The 22,436-nt window shown below is 37.0% G+C and overlaps 1 protein-coding gene across 2 annotated transcripts; it reads left to right on the top strand.

Moving 5' to 3' along the window:
• Window positions 1-318: 318 nt before the first annotated feature.
• Window positions 319-22,152, top strand: morc2 (MORC family CW-type zinc finger 2). 2 transcript variants are annotated; one of them, XM_073831716.1, is made up of 27 exons: window positions 319-466; window positions 1,348-1,536; window positions 3,647-3,700; window positions 7,226-7,260; window positions 7,368-7,436; window positions 7,538-7,628; window positions 7,717-7,825; window positions 7,899-8,058; window positions 8,138-8,249; window positions 10,414-10,539; window positions 11,553-11,632; window positions 11,994-12,076; window positions 12,178-12,263; window positions 12,476-12,616; window positions 12,705-12,859; window positions 13,010-13,138; window positions 15,443-15,548; window positions 15,651-15,783; window positions 15,865-15,951; window positions 16,765-17,058; window positions 17,171-17,467; window positions 20,387-20,447; window positions 20,537-20,675; window positions 20,780-20,956; window positions 21,030-21,123; window positions 21,223-21,411; window positions 21,576-22,152. In XM_073831716.1, the coding sequence occupies exons 2-27, from the start codon at window positions 1,469-1,471 to the stop codon at window positions 21,642-21,644; spliced, it is 3,144 nt and encodes a 1,047-aa protein (XP_073687817.1). In that variant the 5' UTR covers window positions 319-466; window positions 1,348-1,468; the 3' UTR covers window positions 21,645-22,152. The 2 variants fall into 2 exon arrangements, with proteins under 2 accessions (XP_073687817.1, XP_073687816.1); XM_073831715.1 differs by lacking the exons at window positions 319-466; window positions 1,348-1,536; window positions 3,647-3,700 and having other exon boundaries at window positions 7,223-7,260.
• The last annotated feature ends 284 nt before the right edge of the window (window positions 22,153-22,436 follow it).

The following is a 22,436-nucleotide window of genomic DNA, read 5'->3' as shown; positions in this document are numbered from 1 at the left end:
TCAAACTCGACTTAATACCTGGTGGCTTCCTATTACATAAAGGTTGTCGTATCATTATTACCTTTTATATGATTTTAAATACCAATAGCAGCAGGTCAGTTTATCGATTAGTCGTGTTGTGCTTTAAGCACAATTCTCTCCCCGCGTTTTTCCACGCCACATTCCTTCATGGAAAGCACACTTACTTCCTGCTTTACGTTAAACGACGTCGATTTCAACTAATCAGATGCGCGTAATGAAGCAGCGGGGAACGCGATTGGCTGAGCCGCGGTGAGGGGGGCGGGGCAAGCTGTCTCGGCGCTTGTGCGTGTTGTTCGAGGGAAAGAGCTGCTGGAGCGATTCGAGGCCTTGCATCTACTTTCTATGAACGAAAAAGGAATAAACACGTTCTGTTTGGTAGTTTCCCACATGCAACAGGCAGAAACCGTTGGATAAAGTCAAACGGAAGTCGAGGAGTGGTTAAATGGTTTGCATTATTGAAATCACATTTATTGCTTGTGTTACTGTAACGTTACAAAGGCTGTTGGTTTTGTAAATGAGGCGGTTGTTTTTGGACAGGCCGCAGTTATTAGACCAGTGCTCCTGTGCATGCTTCATTGTATGAGGCAGAAGTTAAATTCGACTGTCTAGATACTGATTTGAGCGTTTAGTGAATGAAAGTGTTAGCAGATCAGCAGTCTCTGCTGTTGCATGGATCTTAAGGGCCTTGCAGCATGGGCTGGCCTGGCGTGTGTTTCTGTGTGAATTAAGTCTGTTCAAGGACGGACAGTAAAATGTCCATCAGAGACACAGCATTTATGAACTCACCTGTGTGGTTCATTATTTAGCCCAGAAAAAGAAAAATGCACTATGCGTTTAACATATTGCAAATGTTTAACAAATGCATATGCATGAATATAATATGAAAGGATATTAAAAAAAGACATTTACAGTGACTAATATGTTTAATATGATGAAATGAAAAAGCACACAGAATGGCAAAATGCATTTTTTTAATACTTTTTTCATTTTGAGATTATTCTCAGAATAACATACTACTTTACTGTTATACTAAGCACAGTATGCAAATACTTCTGCCAAAATGCAGTATACAACATTAAACATTCTGTGGAACCCCACAATGCATTGCACTTGAATTCTGTAGGAATGCGTTGGAAGTATTAAGAGTTATTATCAAAATTGAATTAAAATGCAAACAAGCCATGTAATTTGCATAGCAAACTACAGTTTGAAATGTTTGTATTGTTGCGTATTACCTACTGTAAATCCCAGTAAGCAGTTAGTTTTGCAATTTTGCAATTGTTCTATAGATATTTTGTACTGACGTGTTTATTTCTTGTTTTCTAGGTGCTTAACAATCACACTTGATTCACCTCATATGGGAAGAATGTAGAGACGAGACGTGAATACAATCAGCTGGTTTTCTCTTTTTTTTTATTATTATTATTATTATTTTTTTTTTTTAACGATGGCCTACACCAATTACAGCTCGCTGAACCGAGCTCAGCTCACCTTTGAATATTTGCACACAAACTCGTAAGTACCAATTTTAGTAAAAAAATATCAGTAATGATTGAAAAAAAACTATGACATGGTTTTTCATAATGGGGTTTGGTAAAACCGTTCCTTTAAGAGAAATGTCCTAAGACGGGCTGCCATGAGGAAGGATTCCTTTAGTATTTATTTTTTTGAGATTACATGATTCATTTGTAGTGTTTTGATAAGGCAGCTGTGGGATCGCAGAATATTATGAGCCAGGGCCAGATTTACTAAACAGGGCAGATTAGCGTTAGACGGCAACTCCATAAAAGCACTGATAAGAGGAAATTCTGCATGTGATTTACTAGCAGTGCACACATTAAAAAACACAGATGCAACCAGATCATTTCCATAATGACCAGCTCAATCTACCAAGAGCAGTGCAATTTTTTTTTTTTTTTGCGCAAATATGTGGTAATTTGACGAGCGCGTTGCGTGATTGATTTTAATACTCTTCTCCCATAAATTGTGCATCTGAAACGGGAAACACCTACAAGTGCATATTCAATAACTGTGTCCATGCCTTTTCAGTGCCAGTTCTTCACTGCACTCTGGCACAAGCTATTAGTAAATCTGGCCCTATGTGTTTTTGAGTGAAGGTTAGTGTAAAAATAATAATTTATCATCTGACAATAGTGTCATGGATTATCACAAAACATAAGCTCCATGTTCAATTATAGTTCATGAATTTTGAAGCCTAAATACAAGCACCAGGTTATAAACGAACTACACCGTGGTCGCTCACCTCCAATGTCACCAGCGCCATGCTTCCGATAACTTATTTTTAGAAACAATTTCAGTGAAAAGGACTTACTCTGTGGATGAATTTTAATCCACTTTACATGAACCTTTTAAACTGGAATAAATACAAAATTTGAGCCAAACTAAAACTGAAATGAGACATTAAAAATAAATGGTAAGTAGTGAATAAATGACATGATCATACCTAAAGCACATATGAAAGCATTTTGAACAAAGGTCCATTACACGTCAATTAATCCTTAACTAATATGAACATTTTAATTAAAAATGTGTCTCCAGGTAGTACTCAAATTGTAGTGCATTTAATCTGTTAAGGTAAGATTACTTTTATTTTAGTGAGTAAAGCAATAAAGTATCACATTTCAGCTATCATTTTGGGCAGTTACACAAAAATTATTTTACCCTTGCTTCTAGAAAATCCTCAATCTTTCTGCTTTCTAACAGCTTCATGGGCCGTGAACATTTAATTTTAATGTGGGTTTAAGCCTTATGCATTATTAAAGTTTCACTTTCGCAGTAACTAAGCCAGTAAATGTGGTGTTTGCATGGAATAATGTCTCTGACAACACCTGTAGTCACATTTAGGAACTTCTTTTTCAAGAAACATTAGTTTAAAAAAAATCACGAGTGGGGTGTAGCTGGTGTGTTTCACGTCGTAGAATAATACGAGACCTTATTTTAAGAAATTTAAAGAAACTCCTATTCAAAAAAACCCATTGACTCTGGGACGATGGAACTGGAAGTGCTAAAATGCTAACTCGCTTTCGGGTTTTTGCCTATAAAGTGACGTCATAGTTCCACTACTCTATTACCTATTATATAAATTCTAAGCATTTACTGCATTAATTAGTGTTGACTCATTGATTGATAATTTTTGTGATTGATAACATGGTCTACCTGACTGCTAAAAGTTGTGTAGCAATCATCCAATCAAATTAGAACTTGTTCTCAAAAGCATCCAGTTTTGTTAATTTGTTAACTTAAATGCTTCTACAGAGCATTTTGCATCGACAGTATGACCAGAAGGCATTCATTTTTGATGAAATGCTGTGGCATGATCAACCTTTGGCAATGCAGAGCTCAATTTTGTCAAAAAAGTGATGTGTTGAATATCAGTGGGAGTGCAGACGGTATAAATATGTTTGTGAATGATGGTTTTGTTTTGGTTGTACATTAATAACAGTGTTTTAATAATGCATGAATTCTTGTATAACAATTAAACTTCAACACATACTTTTGTGTTTATCGACCATAAACTAGTCACACAGTAAAGTAACACAGGGGTGATAAAAAATGTAACTTTTTTGTTGTTGTTGTTGTTGACCAATTATTTTGTTGCCAACAGGACAACCCACGAGTTTCTTTTTGGAGCGTTGGCTGAGCTGGTGGACAACTCCAGGTACAAACACTGTTTTTTTTGTTTCATCAGTTATTCTGAAATGGGTCATGAACTGAGAAACCAAAATTCCCTTGATCTTTTGACATATAAGAGGTCATTGTACTATAAAAACATCCTGTAAGTTTCAGCGCTTAACTTTGTTGTTAGTCTAAAAACTGCTTCTATTAAAGGCATTCTGCCACAACAACAGCTTTTGGAATGTTCTACTCTGATACTAGGGATGCACAGAATGTTTGGCAACCAAAATTATTCGGCTGAAAATAGCAGAAAAATTGTAATTTTACTGTTCTGTAAAATAAAAAATAAACAAATAATGCTAACCATAATTACAACAGCTCTATTAATACATTTATCATAACATTCACACTAGGGCTGTGCAATATGGACAAAATAATCATATTGCGATTTTTTGAACGAATATTGCGATTGCGATTTTATTTGCGATTTTGGCAACTGTTTTTGCTTTTTCAAACAAGCTACATACATACATTCTAAATGTATTCAGTGCACAAGAAGTGCATAACAAAACATTTCACAATGAAATAACAGTATTAAGTTTAATAAAACTGTTGAAAAATTGTCTTTAAAACAGACAACATAAAATAAATTTTTTCCCGTACTTTAGCCTACTTTGTGTAATAACGAAGACATTCATTTCAGTGGAAAAATAAGTTCAAAACTCTCTATTTTAACATTTTGAGGGCTCTACAATCTTTTTTTTTTTTTTTTTTAGAAATTCTTGTGTGTTTTAATTTTTCTGATAATCAAAAAGCATAAACATTTATTTTTTTTTAATCAAATGAAAAATAAACCCTTTTAATTTTTGGCAAACAAACAGAAGTTTACTGTTAAAATCAATACATGAAAGAAAAATTATATTCATTTTAAATAATAATTGTAGTATTTTTTCTACAATTAAGTGGTTAATCTTGTTGTAATATTTATTTTTTATCATATATATTGTACATTATACTGTACAAAAGTAATACAAGACTAATATTGTTCTGTTTCATGTTAAACCATACTTTTATTTTGACAGGTTGCTGTGAAGTTTCTGTGTGTACACTGTACAGTATGATATGATGCTAATTTTCTCAAATGAAACGTAAAAGTGACACTCACAGCAGCTTTGGAGATTGAGTTTATCTGTTCATGTGAGATGCAAATGCCAAAAATTAGCGGGAGCTTCACGAGTGCTTCAGTATGCGTGTAGTAAAAAAACGCGTCTCTGCCATTCATACATAACAGAGGCAAACGGAACATGCAGGATTCATATTAAAACAGTCTTTTTGCATTTCAGTTTTCACAGACACTAGTCCATATCGCGATTTGAATTAAGTGACAGACCAACTTTTGATTTATTCATCCAAAAATCAACGAATTCCGTGGTATTCCGCGATAGTAAATTCCGATAAAATCGCAGTCTTATGCGGTTTAGAAATCGCATGTGCTTAAATCGCGATTTTTTTTGCGATTGCAATTAATTGCACAGCCCTAATTCACACATAGTGTTCAAATTGGGATCTGGAATATCTTCTAATGTTTTAAAAGAAGTCTCTTCTGCCAGCAAGGCTGCATTTATTTGAACATTAAAACTCATGCCTGATTCAAAAAGGGGGTCTTAAAATGGCCAAAGAATATTTTACTAACTTATTAATTTTAAGTTAATTTGTGCTTTTGTTGTAGGCCATAAAGTCTAATGTTGAAAAGCAAGACAAACCTGTAAAAAGCACATTTTGGCTATTTAACTTGTGCAATGGTGAAAAATTGGCAAAATACATCGGGGGGTGGCGTGTTTGGTAATCGGCCTTCAGCCCAGTGTTTTATTTGCTTGGCTTTGGCCAAGAATTTATTTCGTTGCATCCCTAGTAGATACAGTTGAGGTCAAAAGTTTTCCCCTTTCAGAATCACAATAAGAGGGATCATACAAAATGCATGCTATTGTTTATTTAGTACTGACCTGAATAAGATATTTCACCTAAAAGATGTTTGCATATAGTCCACCAGAAAAAAACAATAGTTGAATTTATAAAATTTACCCAGTTCAAAAGTTGTGTTTAACAGTGTTCAACAGCTGTGTTTTTTTTTGTTAAGTGATAGTTCATGAGTCCATTGTTTCTCCTGAACAGTTAAACTGCCTGGTGTTTTTCAGAAAATCCTTCAGGTCCCACAAATGATTTGGTTTTCTAGCTTTTTGTTTATTTTGAACCCTTACCAACAGTGACTATGATTTTGAGATTCATCTTTTCACACTGAGGACAACTGAGGGACTCATATGCAACTATAACAGAAGGTTCAAACGCTCACTGATGCTTCAGAAGGAAAAACTATGCATTAAGAGCTGGGGGATGAAAACTTTTGGAATTTGAAGATCAGGGTAAATTTAACTTATTTTGTCTTCTGGAAAACATGTAAGTATCTTCTGTAGCCTCTAAAGGGCCATACTAAATTAAAAATATATATGATATTTAGGCAAAATAAGAAAAATGTACACATTCTTATTCTGTTCAAAAGTTTTCACCCACCAGCTCTTAAAGGAGTAGTTCACTTTCAGAACAAAAAATTACAGATAATGTACTCACCCCCTCACCCCCTACTCATCCAAGATGTTCATGTCTGTCTTCAGTTGTAAGGAAATTGTGTTTTTTTTCGGGAAAACATTTCAGGATTTCTCTCCATATAATGGACTTCTATGGTGCCTCCAAGTTTGAACTTCCAAAGTGCAGTTTAAATGCAGCTTCAAAGGGCTCTAAACAATCTCAGCCAAGGAAGAAGGGTCTTATCTAGCGAAACGGTTGGTTATTTTCTAAAAACATTTACAACCTATATACTTTTTAATCTTAAACGCTCGTCATGCCGAGCTAGACAAGACGAGCGTTTGAGTTAAAAAGTATATAAATTGTAATTTTTTAAAGAAAATAACCCATCATAACCCTTCTTTCCTCGGCTGTGGTCGTTTAGAGCCCTTTGAAGCTGCATTTTGGAAGTTAAAACTCTGGGGCACCATAGAAGTTCATTATATGGAGAGAAATCCTGAACTGTTATACTCAAAAAAAAAACATAATTTCCTTACGACTGAAGAAAGAAAGACATGAACATCTTGGATGTACATTTTTGTTCTGAAAGTGAACTACTCCTTTAATATATCGTGTTTCCTTCTGAAGCATCAGTGAGGGTTTGAACCTTCTGTAATAGTTGCATATGAGTCCCTCAGTTGTCCTCAGTGTGAAAAGATGGATCTCAAAATCATACAGTCATTGTTGGAAATGGTACACATAAATGCTGGAAAACCAAAGAATTTGTGGGACCTGACGGATTTTTCTGAAGAAATCTGTTCAGGACAAACATTCAGTGTTATGAATAATATCTTGATAACATTGTTAGTGTACCTTAGAGAACATAAAGTAAAAAACAAAGGCAGTTCATGACCCATTTAAGTGTTCCTGACACACTAAATCATACTGAGGAATCATTCAAATGATTTGCACTATTGGAATGAACATCCACACCATTTCTCATCTACAGAGATGCAAATGCCACGCGGATAGACATCTACACAGGTTGGAAACAGTTATAGAAATACATTTCAACACTAGCAAAAATATGTTCTTAAAACAAAAATAATTGACCCCTAATACATGTTTAATTATTTGTTATGGCCAATCAGAGAAGAGACCAGATCTGAGAGGCGGGTTTATGCTGTGTTTCCTCGACGATGGCACTGGAATGGACCCCAGTGAGTAAAGCAAAGACAACTAAACCCATGAAATGCATGCATTTCCACTCAACAAGGTTACATACATGATAGAGTGGTGACAGTAGAAATGTTTTGAATAGGCGAAGCCACACATGTCATCCAGTTCGGCAAATCAAGCAAGCGATTCCCAGAGTCCACTCACATTGGCCAGTATGGAAACGGATTAAAGTCGTAAGTACTATTACACTTTTCCCACAAACCAAACTGCCTGGCATATTTAGGGGGTGTTTTTATGCGTAAACATTTTTGTCTCTTTTAGGGGTTCCATGCGTATTGGGAAGGACTTCATCCTTTTCACCAAAAAAGATGACAAATTAACGTGTTTGTTTTTGTCGCGAACATTTCATGAAGAGGAGGGTCTAGACGAGGTAAGACACTGATTTCTAGCAAGGCACCACACACAAATGCAGACCTCTTAGAGTTGTTGGCCTGTATTCCCAGGTGATTGTCCCATTACCTAGTTGGGATGTGAAGACCCAGCAGCCTCTGACTCAAGACACGGAGAAGTACGCTACTGAGACTGAACTCATCTTTAAGTATTCACCTTTTAAGAACGAAGAGCAGATATTCCGCCAGTTCAAGAAGATTGAAGGACCCAGTGGTTGGTTTTTCAGCAGTTTGTCAAAAATTGATTGGATTTTGTCTAACAAGGCCATTAAATGAGGGCTGTGTTTTTGTAGGTACGCTGGTTGTAGTTTATAACTTGAAGCTGATGGATAACCGAGAGCCGGAGTTGGATGTGGAGACGGACCACCAGGACATTATGATGGCTGGGACGCCTGTAGAGGGAGTGTGAGTTAACTCGCAAATTATCAGTTCTTCAGCTTTCTGTAGATCCTAGCACCAACTGAATGACCACCAAATGAAAATTTGCTGAAAATGTATGCACTCTCAGGCCAATCAAGATGTAGATAAGTTTGTTTCTGCATCAGGTTGGGAGAAATGTAGCATTACATCACTTGCTCACTAATGGATTCTCTGCAGTGAATGGGTGCCATCAGAATAAGAGTCCAAACAGGTGATAAAGACATCATAATAATCCAAAAGTAATCCACACCACTCCAGTTCATCAGTTAGCGTCTTGTGAAGCGAAAAACTGTGTTTTCACTTTAAATAACCTATTCTTGCCAAACCAGGGTTCCCGCGGGGTCTTAAAAAGTCTAAAATTTAAAAATCACAATTTAAGGCCTTAAAAAGTCTTAAATTTGCTGTTCTAGGTCTTAAATAATTTTACACAGGTCTTATTTTTCCGATGCCCATGTAACGCTACATCTAATTCTCATTTAAATTCTCTTTTTGTTGTTTCCGTGGTGTTGTAGTTCTTTATTTCACTATTCCAAATATAATTTGCTGTATTTAAACTACAAATGAGACCAGCATGCAATAGCCAATCAGCTTTCTGTCATTGGCGCGAGTCTCTCTCCGATTGTACCGCAGAAGTTAAATGGATTTAACTTTTTAGCTATGAGGAAGTGCAAGTTTAGCGATACTTAGCTTGAAAAAACTGAATAAAGTGCTTGGCTAAGGCCAGTTGCTAACAACTGTAGATTTTTTTTTTTCTCTGTGGAAGTTACTGCGTCTTCAGACAGAATCGCAGTAGCAGAATACAGGTCAAACTACCCTTTTCTGTATATAATGTTATCAATATTAATAATAAATATAGGTCGAGCTAGCTGACCGCCAGCCTTCGAGATACTTTTAAAATGTTTTTTTTTTTTCTTGCCCGACCGAACAAACCGCCTGATTAAAACTGAAGTGACCAAAACAACTAGCGAAGCATAGAAAGGCAAGAAAGATTCCTATTTTAATACATTCAACGTAAACAGAAATTGATAATGGATAGTGTATTTCTGGTCTATTTGTGAGAAACACACTGAGGTAAAAATTTAAAATGTATAGTTTATTTATAACATGATATAGTTCAGTAATATACCAAGTGTGCTTTTTGCTGAAAATTCTCACAATTACAAATGTTACATTAATGTTAGCTCAATAAACAAGTAGTTAGTCAAGTAGTTACTACATATTAGACAAAATATTTCCACTGTTTTGTTCTGTTTCACCAACGGAAATAGTTCCAAACAAGGATCGCATTTTTTTTTTTTTTACATCAGATATTTCTAGTGGTACTTTTATGGGGATATTTTGTGTGGAATAGTATCTGCTGATATGAAAAGTTCACTGTATATCGTAGTAATAAATTTAATTTATGACAACCATGAAATTTAGTTTACTTTTTACATTAAACACATTCAATATTACATGTATGCATGTAATATAATATCTATTTCCATTACAGGTTCAGTCTTAAATTTCATATAAGGTGGTATTAAAAAGGTCTTAAAAAGTCTTAAATTTCACTTGTTCATATCTGCAGAAACCCTGCAAACAACTAGTCTATAATTGTTTAAAAAGTCCATTCATTGTTTTCCTCTCATATTGACGCCCACCAACATAATTGTTTAGATCAGTTTTGGACTGTTTGATCAATAAATGGTGCTTGAGCCTGATTCAGACTAGAAACTAATATTATGGACTTTTTAAAATTTAAAGTTCACTTCACAGTATTTTAATTGATGGACTGGAGTGGTGTGGATTATTGTAATGTTTTTATCAGATTTGGACTCTCATTCTGGTGAGAGATCCATTCACATTCATTGGTGAGCATGTGATGTAATGCTACATTTCTCCAAATCTGAGCAAGAAACAAACTCATCTACATCTTGGATGGCCTGGGGCTGAGTACATTTTAAGCTAATTTTAATTTTGAGGTGAACTATTCCTTTACAACCAGCTAGTCAACGTCTTCAGCATTACTTGAAACTTCCAGAAAACTCTGGTGGAGCAGATTGGAGCTAAACTGTTCAGGAAGTTGGTCTTCCAGGAGGTTTTAGCATGTGAATGTAGTGTTGGATGTTTTTGGCAATCCTGACAAGTATGTTTGTGTTGTAAACAGGAAGCCAGAGAGGAGATCGTTCCGTGCGTATGCTGCTGTCCTGTACATCGACCCCAGAATGAGGATCTTCATTCAGGGTCACAAAGTCAGAACCAAGAGATTGTCCTGTTGCTTGTATAACCCTAGGTAAACATGTGAAGTACCAGTTCCACACATACAGTTGAAGTCAAAAGTTTACATACACCTTGCAGAACTGAGGGACTCACATGCAACTATTACAAACACTCACTGATGCTCCAGAAGGAAACCCAATGCATTAAGAGCCAGGGGTGAAAACATTTTGAATTTGGAGATCAGGGTAAATTTAACTTATTTTGTCTTAATGTAAACATGCAATTATCTTCTGTAGCTTCTGAAGAGCAGTATTAAAAAAAAAAAAAAAGATATTTAATCAAAATGTACAAAAAAATGGACATGTCTTCATTCTGTTCAAAAGTTTACACCCCTGGCTCTTAACGCATAATTTTTCCTTCTGAAGCATCAGTGAGTGTTTGAACCTTCTGTAATAGTTGCATATGAGTCCCTCAGTTGTCCTCAGTGTGTAAAGATGGAATTTAAAATCACACAGTCATTGTCTGGAAAGGGGTTCAAATACACAAAAATGCTGAAAAACAATAAAATTAGTGGGACCTAAAGAATTTTTTCTGAGGAACAGCAGGCAATTTAACTGTTCAGGACAAACAAGGGACTCATGAACAACTATCACTTAAAAAAAAAAAACACACAGGCGCATTCGGGTAACGATACAGTATTAAGAATCAAACATATGTAAACTTTTGAATGGGGTCATTTTAATAAATTCAACTATTATTTTCTTTAATGGACTATATGTAAACATCTTTTATGTGAAATAAAAAAATAACATGCATTTTGTGATTATGATCCCTCTCATTTTGGTAAAATAACGTTTTGCAGATTCTGCTTAACTTTTAATAACTTTTGACTTTAACTGTATACACAGTCTCGGGGTATTTTCACACCAAAATGATATTTTAATACTAGTTTGCAAGGTTTTTACTAGTAGGTTTTTGTCAACTAAATCAAGTGCAGAGGCGGTTGCAAAAAAAAAAACATTCATATATATAAATATATATACACACACTCATATGAGCTATGCATTCTGTTCTTTTGACTTATAGGATGTACAAATACACATCAACGCGCTTTAAAACCCGTGCGGAGCAGGAGGTCAAGAAGGCAGATCACCTCTCGAAACTTGGTGAGTTTAACCTCAGTCCGCATAAACATCTCAAAGTGGCCTAGAAAATGGCGTTAAGGAAATTCAGGCTTTGTGGCTTCTAAATGGCATTTCCGCTATCTGACCATTTCTGCTTTTAACCTCTTCAAATACTGAACCACAAGTTTTGACAGGATGTAGCTGCTCAGTTTCACACATGCAAGGGGTATGTTTAGAAATGCCAGTTTGAGCTCTTCCTTTGATAAAGACTGGAACAAAGGAAGAAGAGTAAATGGTTTTAAACTGGATTCTCAGTGAGAGAATTAGACCTTGTGCTGTAAAATCAAATCACTTATGTGCCTACTATGTATGTCTTTTTTTGTGCGTTTGACTTCCTCTCTAGCTGAGGAGAAGGCGCGAGAGTCCGAGAGTAAAGCTCGTGCCCTGGAGTTAAAGCTTGGTGATGATTTATCCAAAGAAGCCCGAGTAAGAATTCACAACCACCCTAACTCCCACACTTCAGATCTTAGTCAAAGATAATAAAAATCAAAGAATAAAATGTGTTTCATTTCTGTCGTTGATTTCAGGCTGCGCTGAGAAAGGCACAAGATTCTGCTGTGGCGTTACGCGCAGAAGCGACTAGAAAACAAGCCATCCATGCATCCAAACAAAAGTAATGCATGTCTAAAACATGTAGTCCGCACCTACAAACACACTATGACCTCTTAAAGAGATTTTGTTTTCCAAGATTCGACTTTAGTCTTCTGCATATTCATGTTCATATTCCTGAGAATGCACACTTGACTGTTGTGAAGTAAATTTGTATAGTGCTTTTCACAATACATGTTGTTTCATGCAGCATTTTGTCTGTTCTTTCCATTTCAGAGCTTTAAAAGAGCCCAAGGAGCTGAACTTTATATTTGGTGTGAACATCGAGAGGCGAGACCAGGACGGGATGTTCGTCTATAACTGCAGTCGTCTAATTAAGATGTACGAGAAGACGGGGCCACAGCTAGAGGGAGGAATGTGAGTGAAAAACAACTGCGTTTTGCAAGGTGATGTGGAGCAATAGCATTAACAGTATGGATGACCGCTATCTGTGTGTGTGTATCAGGGCATGTGGGGGTGTTGTAGGAGTAGTGGACGTTCCCTATCTAGTGCTCGAACCAACACACAACAAGCAGGACTTTGCAGACGCTAAGGAATACAGGCACTTACTGAGAGCTATGGGAGAATATCTCGCCCAATACTGGAAGGACATCGGTATAGGTCAGTCTGTGGGGCTTCTTTTTGTTAATAATATGTGAGGATGTATATAAAATATTCATTAAATTATGAATAATTAGTTTGTTAATTATAATAGATTAATAGCTAAAAAAAATGTATAAATTTAACATGATTAAATGTTTCCCTCAACAGCTCAGAAGGGCATAGTGAAATTCTGGGATGAATTTGGTTATTTGTCGGCCAACTGGAACTCTACTCCGTCAAATGAGCTTCGGTTTCGCAGACGGAGAGCCATGGAGATCCCGGTCACCATCCAGTGTGGTACGACATAAACTTGCATTCAGCATGCCAAGTATTTAAATATATATAAATATGCCAAAACATAATTTGGTCATGCTCAAGATTACTGATTTCATCCTAACTCCTAAACTGAAGTATTAAGCTTTTGTGCAACAGATATGAATAATGTTTCTTCAAATAGTGACACTTGTTAAGGCCTGTTGTATTTATACTAACTATCATTTGCTAAGCGATCAGACGTTACAATTCCTGCCTGGTAGATGCTAAAAAGATAGCAACTCCCTAATTGGAAAAAAAGAAAAACAGAAGCCCTTGGCCACATAGTTACCATCCACATATAAAAACCATAAGAAACAACCAGAATACCCTAGCAACCACATAGTAACACCCTAAGAAATGACTAGAACACCCAACACCCTAAGAAACAACCAGAACACTCTAGCAACCACATAGCAACACCCTAAATAACAACTAGAACTCCCAGCGCCCTTAAGAAACAACCAGAATACCCAATGTCCTAAGAAACAACCAGAACACTTTACCAACTTCACAGTAACTCCCTAAGAAACAACTAGAACACCCAACACCATAAAGAAAACCAAAACACCTTAGCAATGTCATAGAAGTGCCCTAAAAAAAACTAGAACACCCAACACCCTAAAAACAACCAGAACACCATAGCAACCTCATAGCAACACTATAAAAAGCAACTAGAACACCCAATGCCCTACGAAATAACCAGAACACCTTGGCAACTACATAGCAATACCATAAAAACAACCAGAACATCCTAGCAACTTCATAGCAACGCCCCAAATGACTAAAAAAACAACCAGGACACCATAGCAACCTCATAGCAACATTCTAAGAAGCAACTAGAACACCTTAGCACCTACATAGCAACACCCTAAAAACAACCAGAACATCCTAGCAACTTAATAGCAATGCCCCAAATCACTAAATACAACCAGAACACCGTAGCAACCTCATAGCAACACTCTTAAGAAGCAACTAGAACACCCAATGCCTTAAACAACCAGAACACCTTAGCATCTTCATGCCGACACCTTAAAATCAAATAGAATACCCAAATTGCTAAGAAACAACCAGAACACCATAGCAACACTTTAAGAAACAACTAGAACACCCAACACCATAAAGAAAACCAAAACACCCTAGCAATGTCATAGAAGTGCCCTAAAAAAAATAGAACACCCAAACCCCCCTAAAAAAACACTGTCCTAAGAAACAACTAGAACACCCAACACCCTAAGAAACAACCAGAACACCAGAGCAACTACATGGCAACACCCTAAAAACAACCAGAACACCATAGCAACACTTTAAGAAACAACTAGAACACCCAACGCCCCAAAAAACAACCAGAATACCTTAACAACTACATACCAATGCACTAAAAAACAACTAGAACACCCAACACTCTAAAAAAAAAAAAAAAAAAACAGAACACCTTAGCAACATCATAGCAACTCCCTGAGAAACAACTGGAACACCCAACACCCTAAAAAAACAACTAGAACATCCTAGTAACTTCATAGCCATGCCCTAAATCACTAAAAACAACCAGAACACCATAGCAACACTAGAACACCCAAGAAGCAACTAGAACACCCAATGCCTGTAGAAACAACCACAACATCTTAGCAACCACATAGCAACGCCCTAAAAACAACTAGACCGGAGAACTCTAAGAAACAACCAGAACACCATAGCAACACTTTAAGAACACTAGAACACCCAACACCCTAAAAACCAACTGGAACACTTTAACAACTTCATAGCAACGCTCTAAAAAACAACTAGAACACCCAACTCACTAAGAAACAATCAGAACTCCATAGCAACCTCATAGCAACACTCTAAGAAGCATATAGAACACCCAATGCCTTAAGAAACACATGAACACCTTGGCAACTTCATAGCAGCACCCTAAAAAATACAACCTGAACACCTTAGGGACTTCATAGCAATGCCTTATTAAACAATTAGAACACCCCAATCACTAAGAAATAACCAGAACATCATAGCAATCATATGGCAGCATTATAAGAAACAACCTAAACAACCTAGCAACCACATAGCACCATGCTAATAAAAGAGCAGAACATCACCTACATGGCAACGACCCAAGAAATAACCATAACACCCAGTGGACTAAGAAACAACAAAAATACCCTAGGAACTGTATAGCAACGCCCTAAATAGAGGCAACCCATCTTGACAGCAGGCAAACACCTCTCACATTTTTTCAGAAGACATACAAAAATATAATTTCTTAATTCTTCATCTTTTTTTTTTCTATAGATAAGTGTTTGAAATGGCGGACGCTGCCGTTCCAGATGGATGCTGTGGACAAACGGTACCCAGACAGCTGGGTGTGTCTCATGAACCCAGACGGAACCCAGGACAGGTTGGGAAACTAGATTCTGAAAGCACTGGTACAGAACTATTCAAGGTTTTTGTTTTGTTTCTTAGACTAATTCTTCTGTTTGTTATTGTTCTGTTCTGTTAGGTGTGATGCGTCTGAGCAGAAGCAGAACTTGCCAGTAGGGGTTTTGAAAAAGGACACCAAGTCATCAGAGGACAAACAGAAAGAGATAACAGAGAAAATCCGTCAGCAGCAAGAAAAACTAGAGGCCATGCAGGTCTGTCCATCATCTCAGCTCTCTTCTGAGCCGTTCTGTGTCTGTTTGGTGTAAATTAATGCTTTGTTTCTGCTCATTCAGAAAACCACAACAATAAAATCAGCAGCAGATGTAAAACGGCTTCCTCTAGATGTCAGTACAAAACCTGCAGAAGAGCGCACGCCTCAGGTACAGGTTTTTTTTTTTTTTTTGCCTAGATGTTTGTGGATAAATCTCACAAAACTATATAGGTTATATTTACCACACAATCAAAATGGAAAAAATATTTTAAAAATCTGAATTTTTTTAGCACAATTAAAGAGATAGTTTAATAGAAAATTATGTACTTTACTCACTCTCATGTCATTCCAAACTTACAATAATAATAATAATAATAATAAGTGTTATTTATATAGCGCCTTTCCATAGCTCAAGGACGCTTACAATAAACAAGAAAAATGCAGGATAACATCGAATAGTAGCATAGAGGTTAGCATGAACAATTAACAGAACATAGTGGAGTAATAAATAAAAGTATAAAAAATGTTATAAAACTTTGTTTAATCTTTAAAATTATCTTATGAGCTCATTTTCTAATCTAAATTGTATCATATTTTTTGTTCACATTACAGTATGAAAACTAGAGGGATAAATATGCTTAACTTTAGTTAAAATAATGTTCCTAAAAAATAAGAAAATATATTTTATATGTTTTATATAAAAATATATTTTTCTTATTTTTAAAGAACATTATTTTAATTAAAGTTAAGCATATTTATCTCTCTAGTTTTCATACTGTAATGTGAACAAAAAAAAATTATACAATTTAGATTAGAAAATGAGCTCATAAGATAACTTTAAAGATTATTTTCTATTTCTGTTTTTTTTTTTTTTTTTAAGATGGTAAATGTGATTTAGACTTGTTTTTGTTATAATAAAAAATGAATAGACAATAAAACAAATTAATGCACATATTTTTAACCAATTTATCCTCCCTAATAGCCGACCCGCTCCTCTCAGCGAGCAGCGCCCCGTCCACGGTCCCCGCCTCTCCCTGCAGTGGTCAGAAAAGCTGTCAGTCAGCCACAGATAGCCAAAACTCCTCCCCCTAAAGCAACGCCTCCTTCACGGCCTACTCGGACCCCGCCAGCTCCTCCCCCTCCGTCCAAAGCAAAATCATCACCGGCTCCTGCAACGAAGGCAACAAAACCTGCTCCCAAAACTGTAGCCCCACCCCCACCGCCACCCACAAAGACGCCGGCTCGCAGAAGCGCCACACAGAGCCGCGCTACTACAGTAAGTAGTCGTATATACTCAAACTTTAAATATATTTCAGCCTGCTTTTACACTGATTGTGTTTTAGTGCACAAAAACTAACAGCAAACTGATGTTGTTTTGTTTTTGTTAGCCTTCGTCCGCCAAGTCTGCCAAACAAACTCCAAACAATAAGAAAGGCAACATAAAGAAGGGTAGAGTCCAGGAAGAGGAGGAAGATGAGGAAGAAAGTGAAGAAGAGGAGGAGGAAGAAGAAGAAGAGGAGGAGGAGGAGGACGACGAAGAAGACAGTGCATCAGAAGAGGATGAACCTCAACCCAAAAAATCAAAGATGGCAGCTCCTGTTCAGGCTCGAGGGAAAGGTGCCATTGAAAAAAAAACGCCAACACCAGCAGCAGCACCACCAGCAGCCAAACAGACCAATGCTGAGGTAACATTCACACCATGTTAACAGAGTGAAATTTGTTCATTTACAATTTTAAGGAATAGTTCAACCAAAAATTTAAATTTAGCATTACATCACTTGCTCACCAATGGATCCTCTGCAGTGAATGGGTGCCGTCAGAATGAGAGTCCGAACGGCTGATAAAAACATCACAATAATTCACACCACTCCAGTCCATCAGTAAAATGCCTAGTGTGTTTGTAAGAAACAAATCCATCATTAAGAGTTTTTAACCTCAGACCATTGCTTCTGGCTAAAATATGAGTATGTAATCCATAATAGTGCTTTCTGCAGTGAAAAAATCGCTTTGTCTGAATCAGGAGAACCTTTCACACTCAAGCACCGTTTAGAAGCAAAAACTGTCTAAAATGGATCTTCTCAAATACGTTTGTGCATTTGAAGTGAGAGGACAACACTTTTTAAAATTCAAGGCCTGGAAAACCCTTGAAAATAGCAATATTCCTGAAGAGGTACTTGAAAAACTTGAATTATTGAAAAACAATGCCTCTATAAAATAAGTGTTTAATTTTGTCAACAAGCGCACATTTTCATGCAAGATTTACACAATTCAAAAAACATGATACCCTTTTCACTTAATTCAGTCAATGTCAGAAAACAATCGAGTTAAGCAGGTAGTAGTACTAACAGTGTCGTGTAAACATGGCTGAAGATGCAAAAAGAGGAACAGATGAACCAAATCAATTAAGCCATTTACGCTGAAAGCACTCTGATTCATTTCAAGATATTTACTAGCAAACACCAGATCAAATAAAAAAAATCGAATTTCAGCATTGCTTGTAATGATTTTAAAAAGCACATAGTAATGGGTGAAACAGAGTTTTTCGAAACTCCGAATCAGTTAAACCATTGCATCGCAAAATAATCAACTGTTTCGAAGCGCTGCAATCGGGTTGCATATTGCAAATCATTTGATTGAGAGTGCAACTTTGCATATTGCAAATCGTTTTTTTAGATTGGGACTTTAAATCGCATATCGCGAATCATTTGATTTACATCAGAGGATTGTGAATCATTTAGTGAATTGAATGATTCAAATAAAATGATTCGCGAAATGCGATTTGAAGTCCTTAGTAAATTGTGTGATTCGTGATAATGCAAAGTTCCAATCTAAGTCAAATGATTCGTGTGATTGTGATTTTCGTGTGATTTTGATTTAGATCACAGCTTTACATATCGCAAATAATTTTTTTAGATTGGGACTATAAATTGTGAACCGCAAATTTTTTGATTTAGATCGGAATGGGTTTGTGAATCATTTCTCGGATTGAATGATTCAAATAAAATGATTCTCGATACATGATGTTAAGTCCCGATCTAAATCAAATTATTTGCCATACGCAAACTTCCAATTTAAGTCAAATGATCTGCAATCTGTGCTCCAAGTCCTGATCTGAAAGGAATCATCATTCAGATTGTAACTTCAAGTTTCATATCAGGATTTCAGAGCGATTTTGCAAAACTTTTATTCAGTTTTTTTTTTCTTAAACAGTAGAAAACATCAAACCATTAAGGCAGTACAGTTATTAAAGCAAAACAAAAAAAGAAGAAAGTATAAGCACATACAAATCCGTTAAGAAAATTAACCATGGTTTTACTATAGTAAAATTGTAGTATGCTTTAGTAGTACTACTTAGCTTGTGGTTTACTTTATTTTTGGCATTTTTTTAGTAGTATATTTTTATTAATCCATTTCCCCTTTTATAGAATTTGAAATAGAAGACATAAGTGAGATCTCAGATTAAAGTCATTAAAAGTCCTGGAAAGTCCACATTTTACAGTATCTGTACAAACCCTAGGATGGACTTTTTCACTAAAAGAAAACATTATGGATTTTGGAGTCATATTTTGGCAAAAAGCAATAGTTTGAAGTAAACACACCTTGTGTCTTATGGTGCATTCACACCGGACGCGACTTGCGCGGAAAAACGCGCTATTCGCGCGTAGTTGAACGCTTGAACATTTGAGTTTACTCGCGCCATTCGCGCGGTAAAATTTGCGTCATTCGCGCGTGACATTTTCTTCACAACAGACGCGAATTCGCGTCAAGGGAGGGGCTTCTGCCACTCGTCAGCGGGAAAGTAGTTGTAAAATAGGTGAATGAGCTCAATTTGCCAGCTTTAGCTTGCTTGTAGTCTCAATATGTATGTATATGTAGGTCAAATTGAGTAAAGAGCGTTTTTTAAAACTAACCAGATTGTCCGAACTCTTCACTCACTTTATTCCTAGCAAGATCCCTTTTATTCCTGTTTCTACAAAAGTCCAAAGATGTATCGCACAGCTCCGAGGAACCACAGACAGCAACGGTGATTTTGTCCGCCATTGTTGTTTCGGATTTCTGCCTCCGTCACTACTAGAGCAAGCTCCTGATTGGTTAACGCGGCGCGGATTTTCGCCAAAGTTCAGATTTTTGAATTTGCGCGAATGGCGCGGCAATCGCTTGAAACGCTCATTCGCGCGTTTCGCGCCGCCTCATTCGCGCGTTTCGCGCCGCAGGATGGCTATTCGCGTCTTTGCATTGACTTAACATGTAAATCACTTGCGCTTGCCGCTTCATTCGCGTCCGGTGTGAACGCACCTTTAGAAACAGACAGCTTTTGACTTCACATGTTGTTAACTGATGGACTGGAGAGGTGTGGTTTACCTGTGGATTATTGTGATGTTTTTATCAGCTGTTTAGATTCTCATTCTGATGGCACCCATTTACCAGGATTCACTGGTGAGCAAGTGATGTAAAACTACATTTCTCCAAATGTGTTCTGATGAAAAAACAAACTCATTTACATCGTATATGGCCTGAGGGGCGAGTACATTTTCAACAAACATTCATTTTTGTGTGAACAATTGCTTTAATGTGGTTATAATTGATTTCAATGTCTCTGTCAGGTTATCACAAATAGCACTAATGAAGATCTGAAGAAAGATGCGACAAAAAATGCACAGAAAGGTAAAATATGTCAATTGTTTCACATTACAAAGAGACGTGTCGAATTGTGGCACATCATTTTTAAATCTAATAATCCGTGTATGTTGTAGATAAAGGAATTCTGGTGGAGGCGAAGGTGAACGGCGAGTGGTTCACGGGTCGCGTAACCGCAGTAGAGACGGGAAAGGAGAGCGTACGCTGGAAGGTCAAATTCGACTATGTTCCCATGAACACTCCTAGAGACCGCTGGTACATGCACAAACTCGCACAAATCAACAGATCGCTCGCTACGTGTTTCATTGTGACTTTAAAATGTTTTGTGCAGCAGATGTTTAATTTGTGTTTGTTTTCAGGGTGTTTAAAGGCAGCGACGATGTCCGTCTTATGCGTCCCGCCTCTCCAGAGTCTCGAAGTCCAGACACCAATCAGGGTCCTGCACGATCTGTAACTCCGCCCACCGCTGCTGAGCCGGACACGACTCAGAGCGGGCCAAGCAGAGAGACCACAGAAGGCCTTGTGACCATGATGAGGTATTTCTTCTTCTTTTTAATATGTGCCTTTTGTGTTTCTTTCAACCCTCCGTTAATGGTTTGTTTGGCGCAGGACGTTGCTACGGTATTTTTTCCCTCCGGATTTCCGAATCCCTAAAGATTCTGTGAACACTATGAGTGCTGAGGACCTCGTGGCCTTTCCCATCGTGAGTACAGAACATCATCTCTGCTACACGGAAGCCTTCAGAGATGTTAATATCAAACCTAAACTGTTTTGAGTGCTTACATACTCTTGTGAATTGCAGAAAGAGTATTTCCAGCAGTATGAGGCCGGACTGCAGAGTTTGTGTAATTCTTACCAAACTCGGGCGGAGTCGCGGGCACGAGCCGTAGAGGAGAAGAGCAGCGGGGCGGAAGCCAAACTCCGGGAATCTGAGGAGAAACTTCGCAAACTCAGAACCAACATCGTTGCTCTTCTGCAGAAAGTCCAGGAGGTCTGAAACACACACAAGCACACAATCACTTTGATATAAATCTATTTTGTTGTTTGTTTTAATTTTTAATAGCACTAATGAGAATTATTAACTGAAAAATTATGATTTTGTCATTTTTGGAATTCTGCATGGATTCTTTTGTTCATGTTTCCTTTGTTCCACAGGACATTGAGATCAGCAGTGACGACGAGCTGGATGCCTACATTGAAGATTTGGTCACAAAGGGAGAGTGAAACCCTGCATTTCCTTCGTTTTACCTTCATTTTCACTCTACATGTGTTTCATGTGTTCTGACGGCAGACTGGAGACGATTGCTGGTTGGCCGCATCTTCATCCCTGTACTGTAACAATGCAGCAAGAGCTTCATTGCCAACTTCAACGCATTTTTTTCAGTTCAAAACGCCACTCGGGCCATCAACTCAGCCTTGGAGCTTGGAACTTGTGGGATGAGAGATTTGAACGGTTGCATAGAACCTGCAGTTTGAAAACTTAGTTTGGTTTTACTCTACATGGAGGTTTTGAGTTCGTGTTGGCTGTGTTTTAGGATCTCAGTGTTGTAAAGCTTCATTCTCAACCCAATTTCGGAAGATTCTGCAGCTGTTCTCACAGCTCGCTTTGATTTCTTTCAAATCATTTTGACATTTTGAGTTTGAAAATGGGCTTTAACTTGCTGCTATGTTATCCGAATTGTCTCAAGTTTGAGTTACTTCCCGTTTCACTTTCCACGTATGTGGATGTGATATTCCGTTTGTGTTTTATTTTTAATCCTCCAGTTTCAATTTTTTTTTTTTTTTTGGAATAAACACTGATCTGATGCTGTTAACCTCTTCAGTTACAGTATTTAGTCTTCATCTTTATATCTGAGAATATTTTTAAAAAGTTTTATTAAAACAGTCCAATAAAGTTTAGGATGTACATGTGGTCTTATGATTTTGTTTATCTAATAACAAAACAAAACTTCCAGTTTGTGGTCTAGACTTTAATTTTTTTTATTCATTTGATGAATGCTTTCAACAATTCACCGA

Source organism: Garra rufa, chromosome 25, assembly GCF_049309525.1.
Source record: "Garra rufa chromosome 25, GarRuf1.0, whole genome shotgun sequence".
NCBI classification, from domain to species: Eukaryota; Metazoa; Chordata; class Actinopteri; order Cypriniformes; family Cyprinidae; genus Garra; species Garra rufa.
The sequence above is the reverse complement of the archived record's forward strand: the minus strand, read 5'-3'. Positions and strand labels throughout refer to the sequence as shown.